General features: G+C 42.1%; 1 protein-coding gene across 9 annotated transcripts in view; it reads left to right on the plus strand.

Annotated features, from left to right (window-relative positions):
- The window catches only part of Slc44a5 (solute carrier family 44 member 5), a 290,304-nt gene that overhangs the window by 249,007 nt on the left and 22,009 nt on the right, over positions 1–19,288 (plus strand). For all 9 annotated transcript variants that reach the window (XM_076575270.1, XM_042280176.2, XM_076575269.1 and 6 more), the window contains 6 exons: positions 1,716–1,800; positions 8,326–8,451; positions 9,431–9,488; positions 12,536–12,659; positions 13,795–13,878; positions 17,484–17,596. In XM_076575270.1, the coding sequence (XP_076431385.1) occupies positions 1,716–1,800; positions 8,326–8,451; positions 9,431–9,488; positions 12,536–12,659; positions 13,795–13,878; positions 17,484–17,596 (590 nt within the window). The remainder of the gene's footprint in view (positions 1–1,715; positions 1,801–8,325; positions 8,452–9,430; positions 9,489–12,535; positions 12,660–13,794; positions 13,879–17,483; positions 17,597–19,288) is intronic.

A 19,288-nucleotide genomic window follows, 5' to 3' on the forward strand; every position in this document is an offset into this window, starting at 1 on the left:
CCATTTTGTCAAGCAAAGTTCAGTGGTCACCTTTTTATGGGTCCTGCATGTCCAGTCAATACATTTTTTCAAGCAGTCTGGGCAAGAACAGTTTCTTGCCCATATGGCTATTTTTGCCAAGGTGAAGATAAACTTCATAGGCCATATGAAGACAGTATGAGAGATTCACACTGTCTCTTGTCACAGCCAAAACAGGAGCAGTGAAACTAAACAACAGAATGTAGTGAGTACAGTGCAGGCGTCAGAACAGAACGCAGTCTACCGGTCTGTCCAAAGAGATGGATGAGATGGGCTATGATACGATTAAAGAAATACCAATCATCTTTAACTATGTAACTGTTACTGTGTAGAGGTGTGTTTTTGACGTGGAAGTGTGCCTGATATGGTGTCAATTCAGGATGTCAGGCTAGGCCAGAGCGGTGGCTTAGTGGTAAAGGCACTTGCTGCCATGCCTGGCCCCGGAGTCCAATCCCTGGAACCCGTATGGTGGAAGGAGAGAACTCAGTGCGCCCTGCAGTCGTCCTCAGCCGTCCACAGGAGGACTGGGGAAGTGACCTAGTAACGCGCCTGCTGCCTGAGCACCTGGATCTGGGCTCAGTCCCTTCAACCCATGTTTAAAAGGCCGGGTGTGGTGGCCCATGCTTGTGTTCTCAGTGCTGGGCCATCAGAGGCAGGCAGATCGCTCGGGGTCATCTGCCGGCCAGCCTAGCCTACTTGGTGAGCTCCGGGTCAGTTAGGAACCCTGTCTTTAAATAAAATGTGGATAATGCCTGAGGAATGACATCTGTGGTTGACCTGTGGCCTGTGTGTGTGTGTGTGTGTGTGTGTGTGTGTGTGTGTGTGTGTGTGTGTGTGTATGCTAAATGAATGTGCATGCTTCTGTGCCAGAACGCAGTGGGTGCATCTCAGGCCGAGTAAATTGTTTAGGTAAAGCCATGCCAGGGCCACTGGAGTGATGACCTTGCAGCTGTCCTTGGGTCTCATATGTAGGAGAGATTCCTCATAACTGGGCGTAGAGCCTGTGTTTGGAGAGGGCATCGTCAGATGGAGAAGAATCCGGCCTTTTGTTTCACCTGCGCCCAACCAAAAGGACTGTGTGAGAAACACTGGTTTCCTGAAATGCCAAACCAGATGAAACCCCAGCTCCAGAGGGCACATATGCTTTGCCTCAGTGTGTAACTCTCAATGCCTTTCAGCACAGGAAGCTACTCCTGACCTGTGGCTTGAAGACCTTGTTCTTCAGTATTTCCACTAAAAGGTGGAAATTTGGTTGATTGTACCGCCACCTTCTGGCCACTACAAGAACTTCGGCTCATGAAGATTGCTGGGCTTTCAACACGGATACGACAGAAGACTGAGTCAGAGATTGAGCGCGCGCGCGCGCACACACACACACACACACACACACACACACACACACACACACACACACACACACACCTTCCATTAAACGTGTGTCAACATCATTCCCAATGACAGTGTGATCTTCTGCCTTGTGATAAACCCTTTCTTGTTGGTGGACAATCTATTTCAACTTTTAATAATCACAAAACAATGCTGTGATTGTTAGGCGGTTTGAGAATATGCTGCACCCATATACAGAAGATAAAGCTGGTATTTAAAGGCAAGGCATTAAAAGCGTCTGTGGTTTGAGGTGCTGTAGGGCACTCCCACTGTCACTGATAAAAACTGTGTGTGTTTTCTTTTGTTAACAGGAACAAGACCATTTTGTTTTACTTTAACCTATTCAGGTGTACCGGTTCTTCCATGATGCCGAGGCTACAGTGCCCTACTACCCAGGTAAGGCGAAGGCTGCCTTCATGGTGGTGTTAGGAGTCGCCAACATTCATGGTGAATTCAGAAACTCCATGTTGAGTCTGTCTGTGTGGTAGGAACATGGAGCCTGATATCATGTCCATTTACATTTAATCAAAGCTATGGCAGAGATGAATGATTTCAGAGTTACCAGGGAACCTTGGAGATGGTAACCATTTGCTCTTATAAGTAACCACAGCCCATAAGTCCTTGTCTGGGGCTCCAATCATTTCTGTGTCTTTGGATTCATTTATTGAGGAGTTGTGAATGTTTGGAAGAGCCATGTTGTCTTGCTTTTTCATGATTTCTAAACTGTGATTTGTGCATCTGTTAAGATGTGTGTCTCTTCCTAGTTGTTGGGGTTGTCTACATAAGCAGCCTTCTCTGAAAGGCTGCATCTGTAGAGAGGAGAAACAAACCCCAGGTAGAGAACTCTGGTTAAATCAAGTGAAATCTTCTACTATACCACCAATACACATAGAGAGGAAAATTGCTTAAAATAATGGAGAAAAGATATGAAGTTAAAATCAACTGAGATCATAATGAATGAAATAAAGGAAAGTGGTGAGAAAGGAGAAAAGGGGGAATCAAAGTTAAATAGCAGCAGAAGAAGAGAAAGAGCATGGGATGGGGAGAGAAATAATGCATGATTAGAAATTAGAGAAAACATGTCAAAATTAGATAAAAGAGGAGGAAGAAACACAAATATTTTAATGACATAAAAAATACTAAAAATATAATAGAAAAAAGTATAAAAATAAAAAGTCTTGAGACTTGAGGCTCCTCTGCCAGGTCCTCTGATGATGGGATCTGTGTGTGGAGGGTGGCTGTAGCTGGAGTTTCTGGTCATTCCTGTCATGCAGGCTGGAACTGTTTGTTGGCTGAGCTCCTGGCCAGTTACCTGCTTTGCTGGCTTTAGATGCTTCCTTTCTCTGCATATCAAGAGGGACCACTAGCTTCCCTGAGCTCTGTAGCCTGTGACACTATTGGAAGATTTATGAAGGCAACTCCAGTAGTTAAAAGGGAGGTTTATCTTGGGGGGTAACTTACAGCTAGTAAAGGGGTTGGTTACAGGATCTGGGAGAGGTGTGGTGCAGCCCAGCTCTGGAGACCTCCGCTCAGTCTACCATCCAGCGTCCAGGATCATCAACAACCAAAAGAGCCAGCACATCCAGATCTCGGGTCTTAAAGGGCTCCCATCTCGGCCCGGTCTCAGGGGCCAGTCATAGGTAGGCGTGACAGTTCCTGGAAGCCTTACTGAAGGTAGTACTTCCAGGTCAAAGCTAGAACAGCTACCCACTACATGACAGTCTAGAAGATACTCCCACATTCCCCTCTAAGCAGAAAGCTCTATGAGGTCAAATAAATAAATAAGCCCAGACAAGGCAAGGTGAAACAAAACTCCTCTAAGCGCTGCCCTCGGCCATCTGCCTTCTTTGAAGGAGGCAGGCAGGCTCCTGCTGCTGAGTCTCTACTTCCTTCGCCGAGATGAGTACTCTTCTTCCAGATGGCTCCCTGGATCAACCACCAATACGCAAATCTTTCTATAATTGCTATCTTTCTAGTGAGATCATGTGTGTGCAAATGTGTACGTGTGCCTGTGAAGACCAGAGGCTGACTTGGAGTGCCCTCTATTTCTCTCAACCTTATTTTTTGAGGCAGGGTTTCTCACTGAACCCAAAGCTCACGGATTCAGCTAGGCTGGCTAGCCAGAGACCCCAGTGATCTAGGGTCTGTCCCCAAGCTCTGAAACCACAGGCCTGATGCTACACCTAGCTTTTCACATGGGTGCTAAGGATCCAAACTCATGTCCTCAGGCTTGTATGAAGGTAATTTACTGACTGAAAAGCCCAAGACCTCTCACTTAAAATGGAGCTGCACCCATCTGCCCCTCACTCTTGAATCTCTTTTCTAGCCCTCAGTAGCAATCAAATGGTTCACTGTCTTTCTCCCTGTGCTAAAGGCCAAACACCTTGTGGATAAGGCTTCTCATCTGTTTTGTTTACCGCTGTGTTCACACTACCTTCAAACCCCAGAGTAGATGATTAATAAGTATCTGTAGAATGAAGGAATTACTAAGTCAATGAATGACTATCTTCCTACTCTTTCCACTATACCATACAGACCAATGTTCCTGTAATAAAACAAAAATGACATGTTTATTATTTTCATAAATGATTTCCTAGATTATGTAGGAAACATACATAGCAAATGTAGTATTTTAATCTTCAGGGCAACCCACTCTCCCAGGCATCTAATTCTTATTTATAATAGTGTTCAAACCTCTGGAATTGATGATGTAACAGCAGGGATGAAGAATGATGCTGAAAGAGCCCTGTGAAATGCATAGGGATCACAACTCAGTACGATATGTCTCGACTGCAGTGTTGCATGCTGCATCTATCAGCCCCGCAACAGTGTATTTATACATCAGAGCTGTATTCTATGCGTTATGTTCTTATCAACTGGCAGCATGGTCCAGACATGTGTCACAGGCACTTGAAGAACAGCCCAGGATCAATTAGGACACCCAGCCTCAGTGTGACCTTCTTCTGTGGCTAATTATACGTTGATTGCTTCTAATCAGCATCCCATTTGAAGTGAACAAATTGGTCTGATGGAAGGAAAGAAGAAAGAGCAGTTGCTGTGGTGTTTTTTTTTTTAACAGCTGATTTGTGTTTGGAATGAAGTTTGATGTGATTCTCTTTGACAAACTACTTTTTCCATTTTAATTGCTTTCTTTTATGTGTTGTATATGCACCAGTTTGTATGTGTAGAATACATGTGCGTGTATTTGTGAGTGTAGGATTGCCAGGGTCCCAGAAGCAGTACCTCACATTATATGAAGCTCAATAAAATATTAACTCTTTGAGTTCTCACTTTTTAAATATGCCAAAATGTAGCCATCTACTTGAGTCTTTCACCATCTTACAAGCAAAGAATCAAAGATAACATGTCTCTGAGGTATGTCCTAATATGAGCATGATTTAGTCCACTTGGCTCCAATCAGAGTCAACTTTTCCCAGTCACACTGACAATAACTTTGACCTTCTTTTTTTTTTTTTGGTTTTTCGAGACAGGGTTTCTCTGTGTAGCTTTGCGCCTTTCCTGGAGCTCACTTGGTAGCCCAGGCTGGCCTCGAACTCACAGAGATCCGCCTGGCTCTGCCTCCCGAGTGCTGGGATTAAAGGCGTGCGCCACCAACGCCCGGCTAACTTTGACCTTCTTATAAAACACGTGGACATATTGAATGTTGTCAGTGTCTCTCTCTATACAGCTCTTTAGCTATGAGACCTCCAGTGCTCCTTCTAGAAGTGTGTGTGTGTGTGTGTGTATGTGTATGTGTGTGTGTGTGTGTGTGTGTGTGTGTGTGTGTGTGAGAGAGAGAGAGAGAGAGAGAGAGAGAGAGAGAGAGAGAGAGAGAGAGGCAGTGCACATGTACATGTGTGTGAGTATGGAGATGAGGCGCTTAAGGAGGGCGAATGTGGAGATGGCTTGTTTTCCACAGTCAAACTTCTCAGAGTCACGGGACTCCTGCTGCTATCCCACAGCGTTACTGTGAGACTCAAGGCAGGTGTTTGGTTCCGCTCCTGCTTAGTTCTGGTCCACACCAGGTGCCCTGTAGAGAGTAAAAGCGTGGCAGAAGGCAGGAAAGCTGCCCACTCAGCAACTGTGCTTCTGCCTAACTGTCCCTAGGGTCAACCAGTAAGAAATCACCAGCACTCCGACTAGCATTGGTTTCTGCATTATCTGTACCCTGCTGCAAACAGACGCTTCTCCAAACAACGCTCAGACCTGTGCTAATCTATGGATATAAAAATACAAATATTTAGAAAGCAGTTTTACAACACACCTGTTCAGAAAAACAACAGTAGCAGCTTCCCCCAGGGCTCATCTGTCCTCTGTCCGTGCACTTTTGACCAGGTTTATGTTACCAGGTATACATTCCCTCCTGTAGAGCAGCCTCAAATCCAACCAGAGAGCATCTGGTGACCCACAGAATAGCCATGGCACTGACGTACCAGTAGGCTTATCTTGCTGGCAAGTTGGCATTGTAGTTCCCAGGGTTCACAGATGAGTAAGACCATTCAGGCAATTTGAAAGCTGTAACTGGTGCTGAGAATAAGTTATTGTTGACTGCTCAGCCCTAAGCACGGCATCTATGTCACCTACTCCAAGATGTCCATACAGGGGATGTATGGAGACTGCTGTGAAACACACTCTGCTGGACACAACACAGCAATTACCTCCATAAGTCCATAGCAGCCATGTGCCGGATGGGGCGCATCAATATCCCATCACAGTGGGGAGGGGCTCACGGAGCTTCACTCCTCCCTGAAGCTGTCAGCAGCCGGGGTGCACGATGAGGAGCTGTCTTCATCATCAGTGTAGTCGCTAGTGGTCCAAAACATAAAACTAAAATAACTCTGTGCTTGTGGTCATGCAAACACCCCAATTGAACTTAGTGTGCTACAAAAATGCAAAAAAAGTAAGAAGAAGAGGAGTTTCTGCAGGAGTGGGAAGAAGATGAAAGAGAGAGGTAACAGAGTATGAAAATTCATGATATGCATGTGTGAAATTGTCAAAACATTGAAGAAAAATAAATATTAAAGAATGGATGGGAGATGATGGAATGGGCCGTGCTGGGAGATTTCCACAGGAGGAGCAGAACTGATGGAGAGATGCGCAGAAGTTGATGTAGCTTTCCCAGTTCGATGTGGCTTTTGTTTCTTTTTAAAATCATAAGCAGGGGCTGGAGAGATGGCTCAGTGGTTAAGAGCATTGGGTAAATTCTAGAAGCAAGTTGGCATTGTAGTTCCTGGGGTTCACAGATTACTGGCTTCAATTCCCAGCAACCACATGGTGGCTCACAACTGTCTGTAACTCCAGTTACTGGGGATCCACCGTCCTCACACAGATGTACACGCAGGCAAAACACCAATGCACATAAAATAAAAATACATTAATTAAAATAAATAAAAAATTAAAAAATCATCAGCAAAAAGCAAAAACACCAGACTACACCTCCCTGTTTCTACCATCCTGTATGAAATTGCACATTGGATTACCATCACTTTGTCATGGCTCCATGGATGACCACAGTAGCTTGATTTGTCACTGATATGCCCCCAGTCTATTACTGTAAAATAATTGCATAGGTGACCTCTCTTGCCCATGTCTAGATAGTGTTGTGGAAAGACTTAACTGGTAATTAATTGTGGCAGATATATGTATTTTGTTTATTTCTCATGGTGACAAAGTCTAATTATGTTTTCACAATTAAGGAGAACTCATGGGCACACTGACAAATATTTCCCATGCACATTAACAAACGTCAGAAAATTTCAAGTCATTTTATTCATATAGAAAACAAATCAAGATTCTAACCTAGAATATATAGAGACTGCAGAATTAATCTTGAATTATACTCCTACCTATTAAGCCAGACAATCATAAGAAAATGTCTTATTAAAATTCATGACAGAGATAGAGAGATAGTTTATAGCACTTGCTGTTCTTGCAGAGGACCTGGGTTCAGTTCCTCAGCATCCCTGTCAGATGACTCACAACCTCCTATAACTCCAGCCCCAGGGAATCCAGTGGACTGTCCTGGCCTCTTCAGGCATCTGCATGCACATTGCACATATTGACTTGGACCCACATGAGCACACAAATAATAACAATAGAAACCTTTAAAAAGGGCTTTAAAAAATCTTAATTGTTCTATGATAGAAGCCCCAAATCTGCACGTAGAACTATCCCTCACAGGCACACACTGAATGGATATAAAATTAGTTCAATCTAAATGAAGAGAGTGGTTATAATGTTACCTTATAGTTCCACAAAGTATGACTGTTTAGGGAATCTGAGCATGTGGAAAGTTCAGTTTCTCACATCTACTTGTGGATCTACATTTATCTCAAAAATCAAGTTAAAATCAATCCATCTAGAGTTTTTAAACTTTACATGTCACAGGTCAGAATCTACATATGAGAAAGAACATGCTGGTTTTATCTTATGAGTTTGGGTCACCTCGTTCAATGTTATCCTTTCCCTAGAGAGGTTGGTATCAGGTGATGAGAAGGGATGGAGGTGGGAAAGGGGACACATGGGACAGGAAATGGGAAAATAATAGGGGAATACAAGGGGAGCAGAGGCAACTGTATGGAGGAGGTGGGAAAGGTGAAACACAAAAATGCTTGGTTTGAAAATGTTACCATGGTCTCTAACACACTATATGCTGATTTCAAAATCAAAGCATAAAATATCATTACTGTTCAAAATCTTGTTTTAACACAAGACCAAGGAAGCAAGAAGTACAGGTTGGTAACATTCTATGCCAAATTTAGTTTTATACAATAAAACTAGAAACATGATTGAAGTCACTTAGATGAAAAATTATGCTTTAGTCTTCACACTGGTGGGGAATTCAGAAGCCCATCCAACCTTGTAGGCATTTCCTTGGTCTATTTCCATTCATTTCCATCACTGTGCTTCTCTGTTCCACAGATCTGCGTCTCCAGGTGCCCAGAGAAATTTCTAACCTACTTCGAAATGCAATTTTTTAATGAAAGAGACAAAAGCCACTGGGAATACTACCGCCAGTTCTGCAAGGCCATGGCCAGGCCTGCAACGGTGTGTGTACTCAAGCTCACGCCTGGAAGGAACTTAGCTGCTGTTCTGATCTTAAGTGCGACATTCTAGTTTGCTACTGGAAAAATATCCAGATCTAGAAAAATGAGTATTAATGGTGCCATTCCCATAAAACACAAGCTCACATGAACACTCAAAAACACTATGTTCATGGTGTATCACTGTGTAGACACTCATCAAAACACAGAATATTCATGATGTAGACAAAGAAACACACTCTTCATGAGGTATCCCTGTGTACACTTGCTGGGTAGGAAAGACTGTTAAGTGTGCTTAGGCAGCTCAACTGAGAGATTTTCTATATCTGGACAGGGTTGTTGCTCATAAGAGATAGAATTTTATGTCATCTAGAATCATCATTATAAAACCATACTGTGAGGTGGCTTAATTGATGAAGGTGTGTGCCGCCTGACCTGAATTCAGTCCCCACACTGACACCAACATGATGGAAGAAAAGAAAAATGAACCTAGCAGAAGGACCTCCACATGTGTGCCTTATCATGCATGGCGCGTGCACACACACACACACACACACACCACACTAAATGAAACTGTCCAATAAAATATTCAAGCCCACCCTTTCCTAGGTTTGACATACACAGGAGATTTCTAAAGCTTTATTGTATTAAATACTATTAATTGGTTGTTAATTATAGAAAATGCTGTTTTTCCAGAAAAAATTTTGAAGGCTAAGAGATTCAGAGTATGACTAAGATATCTTCAGAGGTGTGCCTTGCTTTTGTAAGATCTTGTTTTTTTTAATCTTTGTTGAGTCATTCAGAGCATTTAGAGGTATTTTCCAACAATAATTTGTATGTAATAATCTTACAATTATTGGCATTGGAGAGACGATTTGGGAAAATGAGATGTGGAGTTAAGATGTCAAGCTCAGAGTTCTGATATTGAGAGTGAAACTGATCGTTGCTGGCTTTGAAGTGTTAACATGCCCCTTTCCTTTCAGACTTTCTCAGATCTGTCCCGTGGTGACTGCCCCCCAGCAGTTTATCCAAGTAGACCTAGTAAGTGATAATTCTTTTACCTTTGAAACATAGAGTCTACCAAAATGTGATTTAATTGCATTTCCTCAGTTGATAAGGTCTCAATTGATTGAGGCTGAGAAAGGTCCAGTCCCACCCTGAGAGTCCGGTGTTAATTAGGAGCAGTGTCTCTGGTCACACCTGTCCTCACTCCAGCTGGGGCATTTCCACTAAAGCTCTGTGAGGTTTGCTACATAAACACATTGGGAACTGATATGATGTATTTTAAGAAGCCCATCAATGTGATCCTAGGTATCCCTACACGCATATATAGCACACACAAACAGTCATGCACACTCCTGAATTGAGCAAAAAAAGTTCAGAAATTTCCCAAGAAGCAATTTCTAAGTTGTATATCTTGTCTTCATAATGTGACATTTGAAATTCTTCTGTGTTTCTTTGATGAATATATATTTTGTTTCTTTACTGTTTGAGTATAAACGCATAGGCTGTTTAGAAAAACTGAAATAATCACTCACTCTTCTTTCTGAAGGATGTAATTCTAATTACAGAGGAAAAGCTTCATATGAAGATTCCTAACACAGAGGTCATTCAGAGCAATCAATACAGAACTCAGAGATCACAGAGGGTAGGGCTGGAAACAAAGGAAAGCTTGCAATGTCCACAAGCACGAGAACACTGCAGTGTGTTCGTGAGAGGAGATATCGTAGAACTAACAATATAGAGCAAAGCACATATGGTCAATACTCAGCAAAATGCAAGCTGCTGCAGACAGCATCGTGTCAAGCATATTGAAATTAAAACGAATCCCAGAAATTATTTGAGGAAAAAGATCAGAAAGAAATATACCAATACTATTAAGGAGTTGTTTGCCAGATGGTGTGGGAAGGGAGAGAAAACTGGGCATTCTCTTTCTCGTGTTTTCTGCTCCTCAGCTCTTCCACAATGAGTGTCTAGTTCTTCTAAAGCAGAGGAAAGGTGACAGGCACCAGTCTAAGCAGGAAGTCAATGTTGAATTGGTTGCCACAGAATCCATGTGTTAGTGCCTCCATCACCTTTCTGTGGTCCGTTAAAGACCCGGAGGCAGAGATAATGGATTTTCTAATACGTGAGAAATGGCCTCACCAGGAAGCCCTGGGTGCTGGCTGTATGTGGCCGAGAACAGCATGGAAACTTCTTATGGGAAAAGGAAAAATAGCTGTTCTCACAATTAGATTTTGATTAAAATCACATGTTTTAAAATATACATGGGGATATAAAAATAAATAATCCATAATCTCTAATAGTCTAAAGAAATAATGAAAGAGACATTAAGATCAACATTACAACCAGCTTGTGTTCTTCTTAACAGAGGATCAAGTATACCACTAAGTGGTACAATGTACAACTAATAACATGTAGTCCTTAAATTGTTTCTAAAAGGAGACCAAGTAAGATTATGAGAGGAAGAGGCAAACAGAATTCTGTTGCCTGTGTTACTGTGACGTTCAAAAAGGGAGAGATGTAGTAGATGGGAAGGAAACTGATCAGCAAAGTCACGTGGCTCACTGTGGGTGGCTGGACTGTGTATCATTCCGTAACTTTTCTTCATATTTTCTGTACTTTCCAAATAAATACTGAGCATATTAATTAATGGGCACTAACAGATTGGAAGTAACTACCAGAAGTACTATGTAAAATAGAGCCAGGAGAACTTCTGGGTAAAAACTTACACTTGGAATGTATATAGGCACACACACACAAAAAGACTAGAAAGAATGAGAGAGAAGAAATACACTGAGCCCTACTGTGTGCCAAGCACCCACCAGGGGAGGAGTAGGATGAGGCCATCTGGGGAGAGGTGGAAGCCAGGAGCTGACTGGACGGAGAGTGAGCAGAAGGGGGTGGCAGAGGCTACCCCCTCCGGTCTGCCCGGAAGGGAAGGCAGAGCAGGAGAAAGATGGGGACATTATGAAAGAAATCAGCCCCAGTCATTAGACTTTGAAAGCTGGAGCTGGGTAGCATGGGCAAGACAAGGAGAGCTGGAGAGCTTCATAAGGAAGCTTGTCCACTGTATCAATTGCTTCAATGTTTTAGGTCCAAGTTCTACATATAAATTAGTGAAACTACTTACAAGAAAGAATATGGAAACTATCTATCCACTTCTGATTTCTCTTCACTTAAAATTAGGGCTCTAATATTCTAGAATATGTGTGGTGCCTCGTACTGCAACACACGTTAAAGCAGTGTATCAATGGAGGCTAGGACTCCATGTAATCAAAACGAGACCACAGAGGACTGAACAACAATTTAACTCTTCTCAGAAATGACATCAGTCAAACAGTGTGGCCCTCCATGATAGTTTCTATCCTTCAAAGACGTGTAGGTAATGTTGCTGGCAAGGAGGCAAGCTACTAAGAATTCATCACCAGAAGGCCTGTCTTCACAGGAACTGGACGCTTGAGCTGGTTCTTACTCTTGCAGGAATAATTATTAAACTCTAGTTTCCAAGGTTTTACTGAGAAGTCCTTACAAAGATTTTCAAAACAGGCTCTCATCTATCCCAGGCTGATCTGAGACAGCCAAGAGTGACCACGAACTTCTGATCCTCCTGCCTGCTCTTCCCAAGTACTGGGGTCACAGGAGCCCACCACATTACCCAGTGTCAGACTGAATCCAGGGCTTCGCACAGGCACTTCCTCACTGAGCTGCATCCCTGCCCCATCCAGAATCTGCTAAGTGACAGCCCTACACCCCTCCCACCATACAAGCAGCTTTTCCATCAAAGCATGTTCAGCATGTGTGGTATGAGCCAATGCCACTTCACCTACACATCTTATCTCTGTGGTTGGATGAACCTTTCACGTGTAAAAAAAATCAACAGGTTGGGATGGGACTTCATAGTGTGATGGTGTTCCCATTTCAGTCTCACAGATGCCAGAAAGTCATGAAGATGTCAATAAAGGGTGATTAGCTATCTGCCCTGAGCACATTTCATGCCCGGCAAGCACCTGGCTGTAGATAAGAGAAGGTTTTAAAGGATAGACTAGCACAAAGGAGTTTGCTGTGGTTTTTGTTCTCTTTCACAGTCCTGCAGAGATGTCTGCCTCACATCTCCCCCATCAAGGGAAACTTAACCATAGGAAATGGGATGCAATTTGAAGATGGAAGTGAGAGGAGCAGAAATGTCATAGAGCTCACGGAGGCTGCGAAGTATGTTTACGTTTCTGTGTTGTTTTGATGCATCCTGTTAGTATATAGAATATTAAAGTACCACACGGGGCTACAGGAAATCACTTACATAGCACAATGAAGTACACATGGCACTCTAGATTAGAAAGAACAGCATCTTTCAGGGTGGTTATGGCTTCCCTTATCAGCAAGCACGGAGATTTGGTGTGAAGAAAGGTGCTGCTGCCAGATCAGAGTCTACATATCAATCGGAGCCCAGCCAGTTGCCTGCTGTTTGCTTGGCTCTATGTGGCACACAGTAGTCTAGATTGTTGAGAAATACTTTTCCTTGGATGTGTGCACGTTCACATGTGCATAGGCATAGCCTTTTCCCTTTCATAGCTGACTTGCTAAGTGAAAAACAAAGTGAAAAGAATCCTGAAAACTGATTCCTCTTTCTTAAAAAACATTGACAGTGCGGGTGGTACAGCACCCCTCCTTCATATGTGGAATTTAACAGCAATGTGAATGAACCTCAGAAATAGGAAGCTGTGTGGAAACCTATAAAATAATGACACACGTACGACTCCATGGACACAAAACACAGAGCAAAAATCCATTGTCCTGTGATGCACACACACATCATGGTAGTTGGATGGTTACTTTAGAAGAGGGACATGCTGTGAAGGGGGCTGTAGGAAAAATTTGACAGTGCCATTCTATGTGTTCACCTTGACCACACATGGTGTTGGACACAGTGATCTGTGCATACTTTGACCTGTTTTCCATGATGCTGTCTGGCTACCACATGACAGAGATGCAGGAAGAGGGATTAAGATGACATGCATGGTCAGATCTAGAAACTTTGTAAATTAGATCCTGTCATTGGAATTTGCTCTTACAGGGGAGCTTCTGCATACAGGGGCATGTGGTGTGTACTGCAGAAGGATCCGCCCCTGTTCTTCATGGCCAGCTCCTCTGTATACGGCACCACAGACACACTTGCAGGCCTCCTGAAATGACATTTGACAGGTGTCTGTGGCTAGTGCAGAGGCACTAGAGTAGACGCTGACTAAAAGCATACCTGGAATAGAATCATGCAAAGTCTCTTTTATTACAAGGACATTTTTTTCTAATGTTAACCAGAAATAACTAACTTTTCCTTCATTGAACTCAGTGGCATCACTAAATTCCTCGATGCCAGGACATTTGGGATGAAGGTATTTGAAGACTACATGACTTCATGGAAATGGATTCTCATGTGAGTGAGATTGTGCATGTCTTCTCTAGAGGTTTTCTCGTGACCTTTGTAGACCCTTCCGCTTCTGCTCTTATCAAAGGGTGAGAAGTGGACTCAGACCTCAGGGTCATTTTCTTTTTCACATGAGGGTAAGGACAGGGCAAATATATTTGACAACATGCCCACAGAATGTAAGTTTCAAGCTTATATGTTAATTCACTAGTAGAACTGGTACTTGTGCCAAGTCCCTGCCAAGTGTCTGGGGTCCTGTGTTCTGCTCTTCACATGTCACAGAGGTGGGCATGGTTTGGTTTCCCGGGCTTTTTCCTCCTTTGTCCCTCCCGAGACCCTGAAGGATCATTTGTAATCGCTACTGTGTTCTTTTCACACATGGTAATTATTACCATGAAAGGCTATTCTAGTTCTGAGAAACTTAAATACTTACAAAGGTAGAGATTTGAATTTTCAGACGTAAGATGGGCATTTTGGAAAGCTGAAGAATGGGATCACTCTTCTGACATAGGTTTCTGTCCTCTCTAACTTTGCACCACATTTCAGAGTTTAGAAGCTTCTGTGTTCCCCTAGTGACCAGAGAATAAAATCAGTGCTTCCTTAGTGACTCCACGGTGCTCTGTAATCACATCAGCACAGCTTCTCAAGCTCACCCATGTCCTTTTCTTGATTAGCCTTACGTGTTTTATTTTAAAGACAGGTTCTTAGTGGGTGGAGGATGGCTCAGTGAGTAAGAGCACTTGCTGCTCCTGCAGAGACCTACAGCTCAGTTCACGTTGTGCACCTAACAATGGCCTGTACCCCCACTTCAAGGGATCCAAGGCTCTCTTTTGGCCTTCATGGGTACCTGCACACACACACACACACACACACACACACACACACACACACGTAAGCATTTTTCTGTAGTCTAGACTGACTTAGATCTCACTGTGTAACCATGGAGGAAAGTCTTGAACTCCATCCACTAGTTTCAGCCTTCCAAGTGCTGGGATTACAAGCATGAGAGACATCTGATTATATAGTGTTAATTATTTATATATATTTATGATTATATACTATATAATCATAGATATTTATCTAGATTATATAAATATAGATATAAATAATTATCTAAATATAATAATTATATATAAATAATCTGCCACCCCTTGCTTGTCAAATACTGTGTTTTTGCACATTTTATGACTTTCTCTACTTGCCCATATCCTTCTCAGAGTCCAGGGTGACTCCACTTCACTTTTTTTAAGTACTGGAGAGCTAGCCTGGGGCTTTATATGTGCTAGGCAAGCACCCTTTCACAGAACTGCATCTCCAGCGCCTGCACTTCATCCTTTAAAATCAGTTTAATGACACTTTATAAAACTTCTATTATTTTCCCTAGATAAATTACTTCACCCCTCTGTTTTCTTCATATGTAGACAGAGTTTCTGTGTCTTGGCAGCCACTTCCAAATAACCACTCAGAGATTTATTAGTCATTATAAATACTTGACCAATAGCTTAGACTTGTCTTCAGCTAGCTCTTACAACTTAAATTATCCCATTACTATTCATCTATGTGCTGCCCAAGGCTCATTTATCTCATCTATGAACTTTCCATGTTGCTTCTCCTGCATCTGGCTCAAGACTCTTCAGACTCCTCCCTTCTTCCCAGCATTCTCTCTGCCCTGAGAATCCTGCCTAGCTATTGGTCAATCAGCTTTTTATTAACAATGAGAGCAACACATTTTCACAATGTACAGAAGGATTATTCCACAGCACTCATATCCATTGTTTATACGTACAAACCTCTATATATGCATAGATACTTATTTTCTACATAACATCTTTTGTTCTATATTTTATTTACCTGGTTCTTTCCTCTGATAGACAGACAGCTCTTCTTTTTTTCCTTTTCATTTTTTGAGACTATGTCTCTTGTAGCCAAGGTTGGCCTTGAACTTTCTAAGTAATTAAAAAAGTTGGCTTTGAACTCCTGATCTTCCTACCTCTACCTCTCACATGCTGGGATTAGTGGTGTAGACTACTATACCCAGCTAAACTATCAATTCTTTATATCCCTAGCTCACAATATAGTTCTTAAAACATAGTAGATACACAGAAATGTGAGTTCAGAGGCAGTTATAAAAGTAAGAGTGGGAGAAGCAGATACCATGTCTTTAAGCACAGGGAATTTGCTAAATTTAACATGTATTTTCAGTGAAATACTAAAAAGTAATTTTCATGATGTTAGAGCTAGTTCCTTTTGTGAGGTTTTACTGATTCAGTGTTCTGCCTGCAATAACTCCATAGTCAAGATTGCAACCTGTACTTGACAATAGTTAACTGGGATTTCCTATTCACAAACAAATGCCACAAGGTAATTTCTTTAATTCCTATTCCCTTGGTTTTTTCCCTCTATTGCTTGGACACATCTTACCCGACACACACTAAACCTGTGTGTACTCTGTACCCCCCACATCCCTAGACCCTAAGCACCTCCCTTTATTTCCCGCCTTTCTGCTCCAAAATCTTTCATAAATACCATTTTAAGTATTCCCTTTGGGTCATGCAATAGAGTAACCTTCAGCCATATTTAAATGTTAACCATTAAAGTTTCTACAATTTCAAGAGGGAAAGGCTTTTGAAATTCCTTCATGACCTAAGAAGGAACCTCAATACCATACTGTCATCTATCCAGTGACAAATATTATGGAGGATCTCTTAAAGGATGACTTTTGAGACTCTATCTTCCTCAAATACATCAGACTCTGCCTGATGCTGATTAGCAGTTTGCAAATTTCATCAAGGATGTCAGCAGTTAATAGGAGAGTAGGTCAACTTTCCAGTATTAGTGAGTTCTCTTTGAGGAAATTGTGCCAGTGGACTCCGTTCTGACCTTCACTTGGATGGGAACGGAGTGGACACACTCCTCTAGTATCTCAGTCTAGTACTCCTCAGTACCTCCTGAGAGAAGCTAAAGCAGCTGAAGATATTCCTGCTTTCTATGCTTTACAAACTGTGTAGCCAGGAGACTAATCTTGCCTGCAGGTCATGTACCCAGATCCCTTGGAACCACAAATAGATGCCAGATGGTACCAGGCATCTCATACCACTCAAAATTATTTATATGTGTCAATGACTACAAAGTCGCGAATTCAGGAACTCTGTGACCAGTTGTGTTTCTCATTTCTTTACCTCTGCGCTGATACTTCCAAACAGCTGTGTTCTGGGACGTCTCCCTCAGTCACTAGATTATCACGGTTTCATCATGAACCTTTATATACAGAAAACTTACCACTAACTAGAAGGGTGTGAAGGAAAAAGAGTGCAATTTGGAAAGTGTGGCTGACAGGTCAAAGCTGTGAGCTGGGGGTCTGGTTCCTAGAGACACGCAGAATGTTTCAGGTGTAAAGTGCTCACTGGCTCTCTGCTCTCCTCTTTTATTTTAAATTCTTAAGTGAAATTCTTAATGAAACCATTGTTTATACTTCTTAGAATCATATGTGTTACTCCAGCCAGGTAAAGTAGAATATTCTAGAGTGATTTCAAATGGAAAGGGCTCTTGACTTGATGTTGGTGTTATGTTGCACTTAGCACACCTGACTGTGTGTGTTGTGGGTGTTCCTCCAGTGGCCTGACCATTGCCATGGTGCTGAGTTGGATTTTTTTGATACTCCTGAGGTTCATAGCTGGATTCCTCTTCTGGGTCTTCACGTTTGGTGTGCTTGGAATTTTAGGATATGGTAAGTAATACAACTCTTAAAATTGCTAAATATCAGAATAATTTTTCCTTGCCATTAGCAATTATTGGAAAGCATTTACTTGCCTTAGGCTTAATTAGTTTGAATCATTAACTGTAACATGAATCTTAAACAGTCTTATCAATAAAAACAAACCTGGAGCCAGGTATTGAGGTGAATTCTGAAAGATCAGAGAGATAGAACAAGCCACATCCAACCTCACCTTGCCAATTTCTCAGCTGATCTTATTTCCTCAAACTGGAAGCCTCTGAGTCCTCATCTGAATGGATCTCAGCTAAACAGCTGCTAAAAGTCTCAAAGCTTAAAAAGCCTCTAGTCCCTGGTTTTCATGCCTTATATATCTTTCTGCTTCCTACCATCACTTCCTGGGATTAAAGGTGTGTGTCTTTCCCAAACAAGACATGAGATCTCAAGTGCTGGGATTAAAGGTGTGTGCCGCCACACCTGGCTCTGTTCTTACTGTGGCCTTGAACTCACAGAGATCCAGATGGATCTCTGCCTCCTGAATGCTAGTATTAAAGGCATGTGCTACCACTGCCTAAACCTATGTTTAATATAGTGGCTGTTCTGTTCTCTGACCTCCAGATAAGTTTATTGGGGTGCACAGTATATCAACCACAATTAACTTTACAAAATTTACTTAAGTTCACAGATATTTTCTCTATAACTCTTTTTGTTATTATTTTGAGAAAAATTCTGTACTACTTTCCCTAGCTGCCTTTGGTCTTGGACCTGATGGGGATCAGGAAGGAGAAGAAAGGATTCTTTTAGATTAATGAAAACATTTCAAACAGTTTGTCTTCCCCTGTAACTTGTCTATCAATCAATGACCAGGTCTGCACAGCTGCATGGCTTGATCAATTTTTCTTAGCAGATTTGATAGTACTTTTAATCAGGTGCTATCACACTCTTTAGTAGTTGGTCCCTATAGTGAGGCATCACTCTTTAGAGGCAAGCACGCTGAATCACACTCATTGGATGAAGAGTTCAATTCAGTCTCACCAAAAGCTGTGTACATCAGGCCTGATGTGAACACTAAATAAATGAATTCAAATGCCTCTGTAGCTGGAAGTTTTCCTGTGTCCCACCCAGTCCTGCAGCTGCTCAGAGCCAAGTAAACACACAGAGGCTTATATTAATTCCAAAATTGATGGCCTATGGCTCAAGCTTCTTGCTAGCTAGCTCTTGTATCTTAAATTAACCCATAACTATTAATCCATGTATCTCCACATGTTCTGTGGCTTTACCTGCATCCCATTACATGTTGCTCCTTGGGTGGCTGTCTCTTGTCTCTTCCCTTCTGTCTTTCTTCTTCCTGTCTCTCTGCTTGTATTTCCTGCCTGCCTCTAAGCTGCCTTGCCATAGGCCAAACAGTTTTATTTATCAACCAATCAGAGCAACACAGATTCACAGCATACAGAAAGGCATCCCACAGCATACCTTCCACTGGGTTGTATAACATTATGGACATTTGCTTTGGACCTTCTAAACAGCAAATGGGACAATATGGAGCAATTTATATTCAAAAGAATTATTTCTCCCACAACACAATTTGGATTGGCAATGTAATTTTTATAGTAGTAGGCACAGAAAATAACCAAGTCCTCTTACTGATGCTTAAGCAGGCTTGCACATGTTATATAGTAAGGGTGTAGGCAGGCTCATGTTCAGTAC

Source organism: Peromyscus maniculatus, chromosome 6 (genome assembly GCF_049852395.1).
Source record: "Peromyscus maniculatus bairdii isolate BWxNUB_F1_BW_parent chromosome 6, HU_Pman_BW_mat_3.1, whole genome shotgun sequence".
Classification (NCBI taxonomy): domain Eukaryota; kingdom Metazoa; phylum Chordata; class Mammalia; order Rodentia; family Cricetidae; genus Peromyscus; species Peromyscus maniculatus.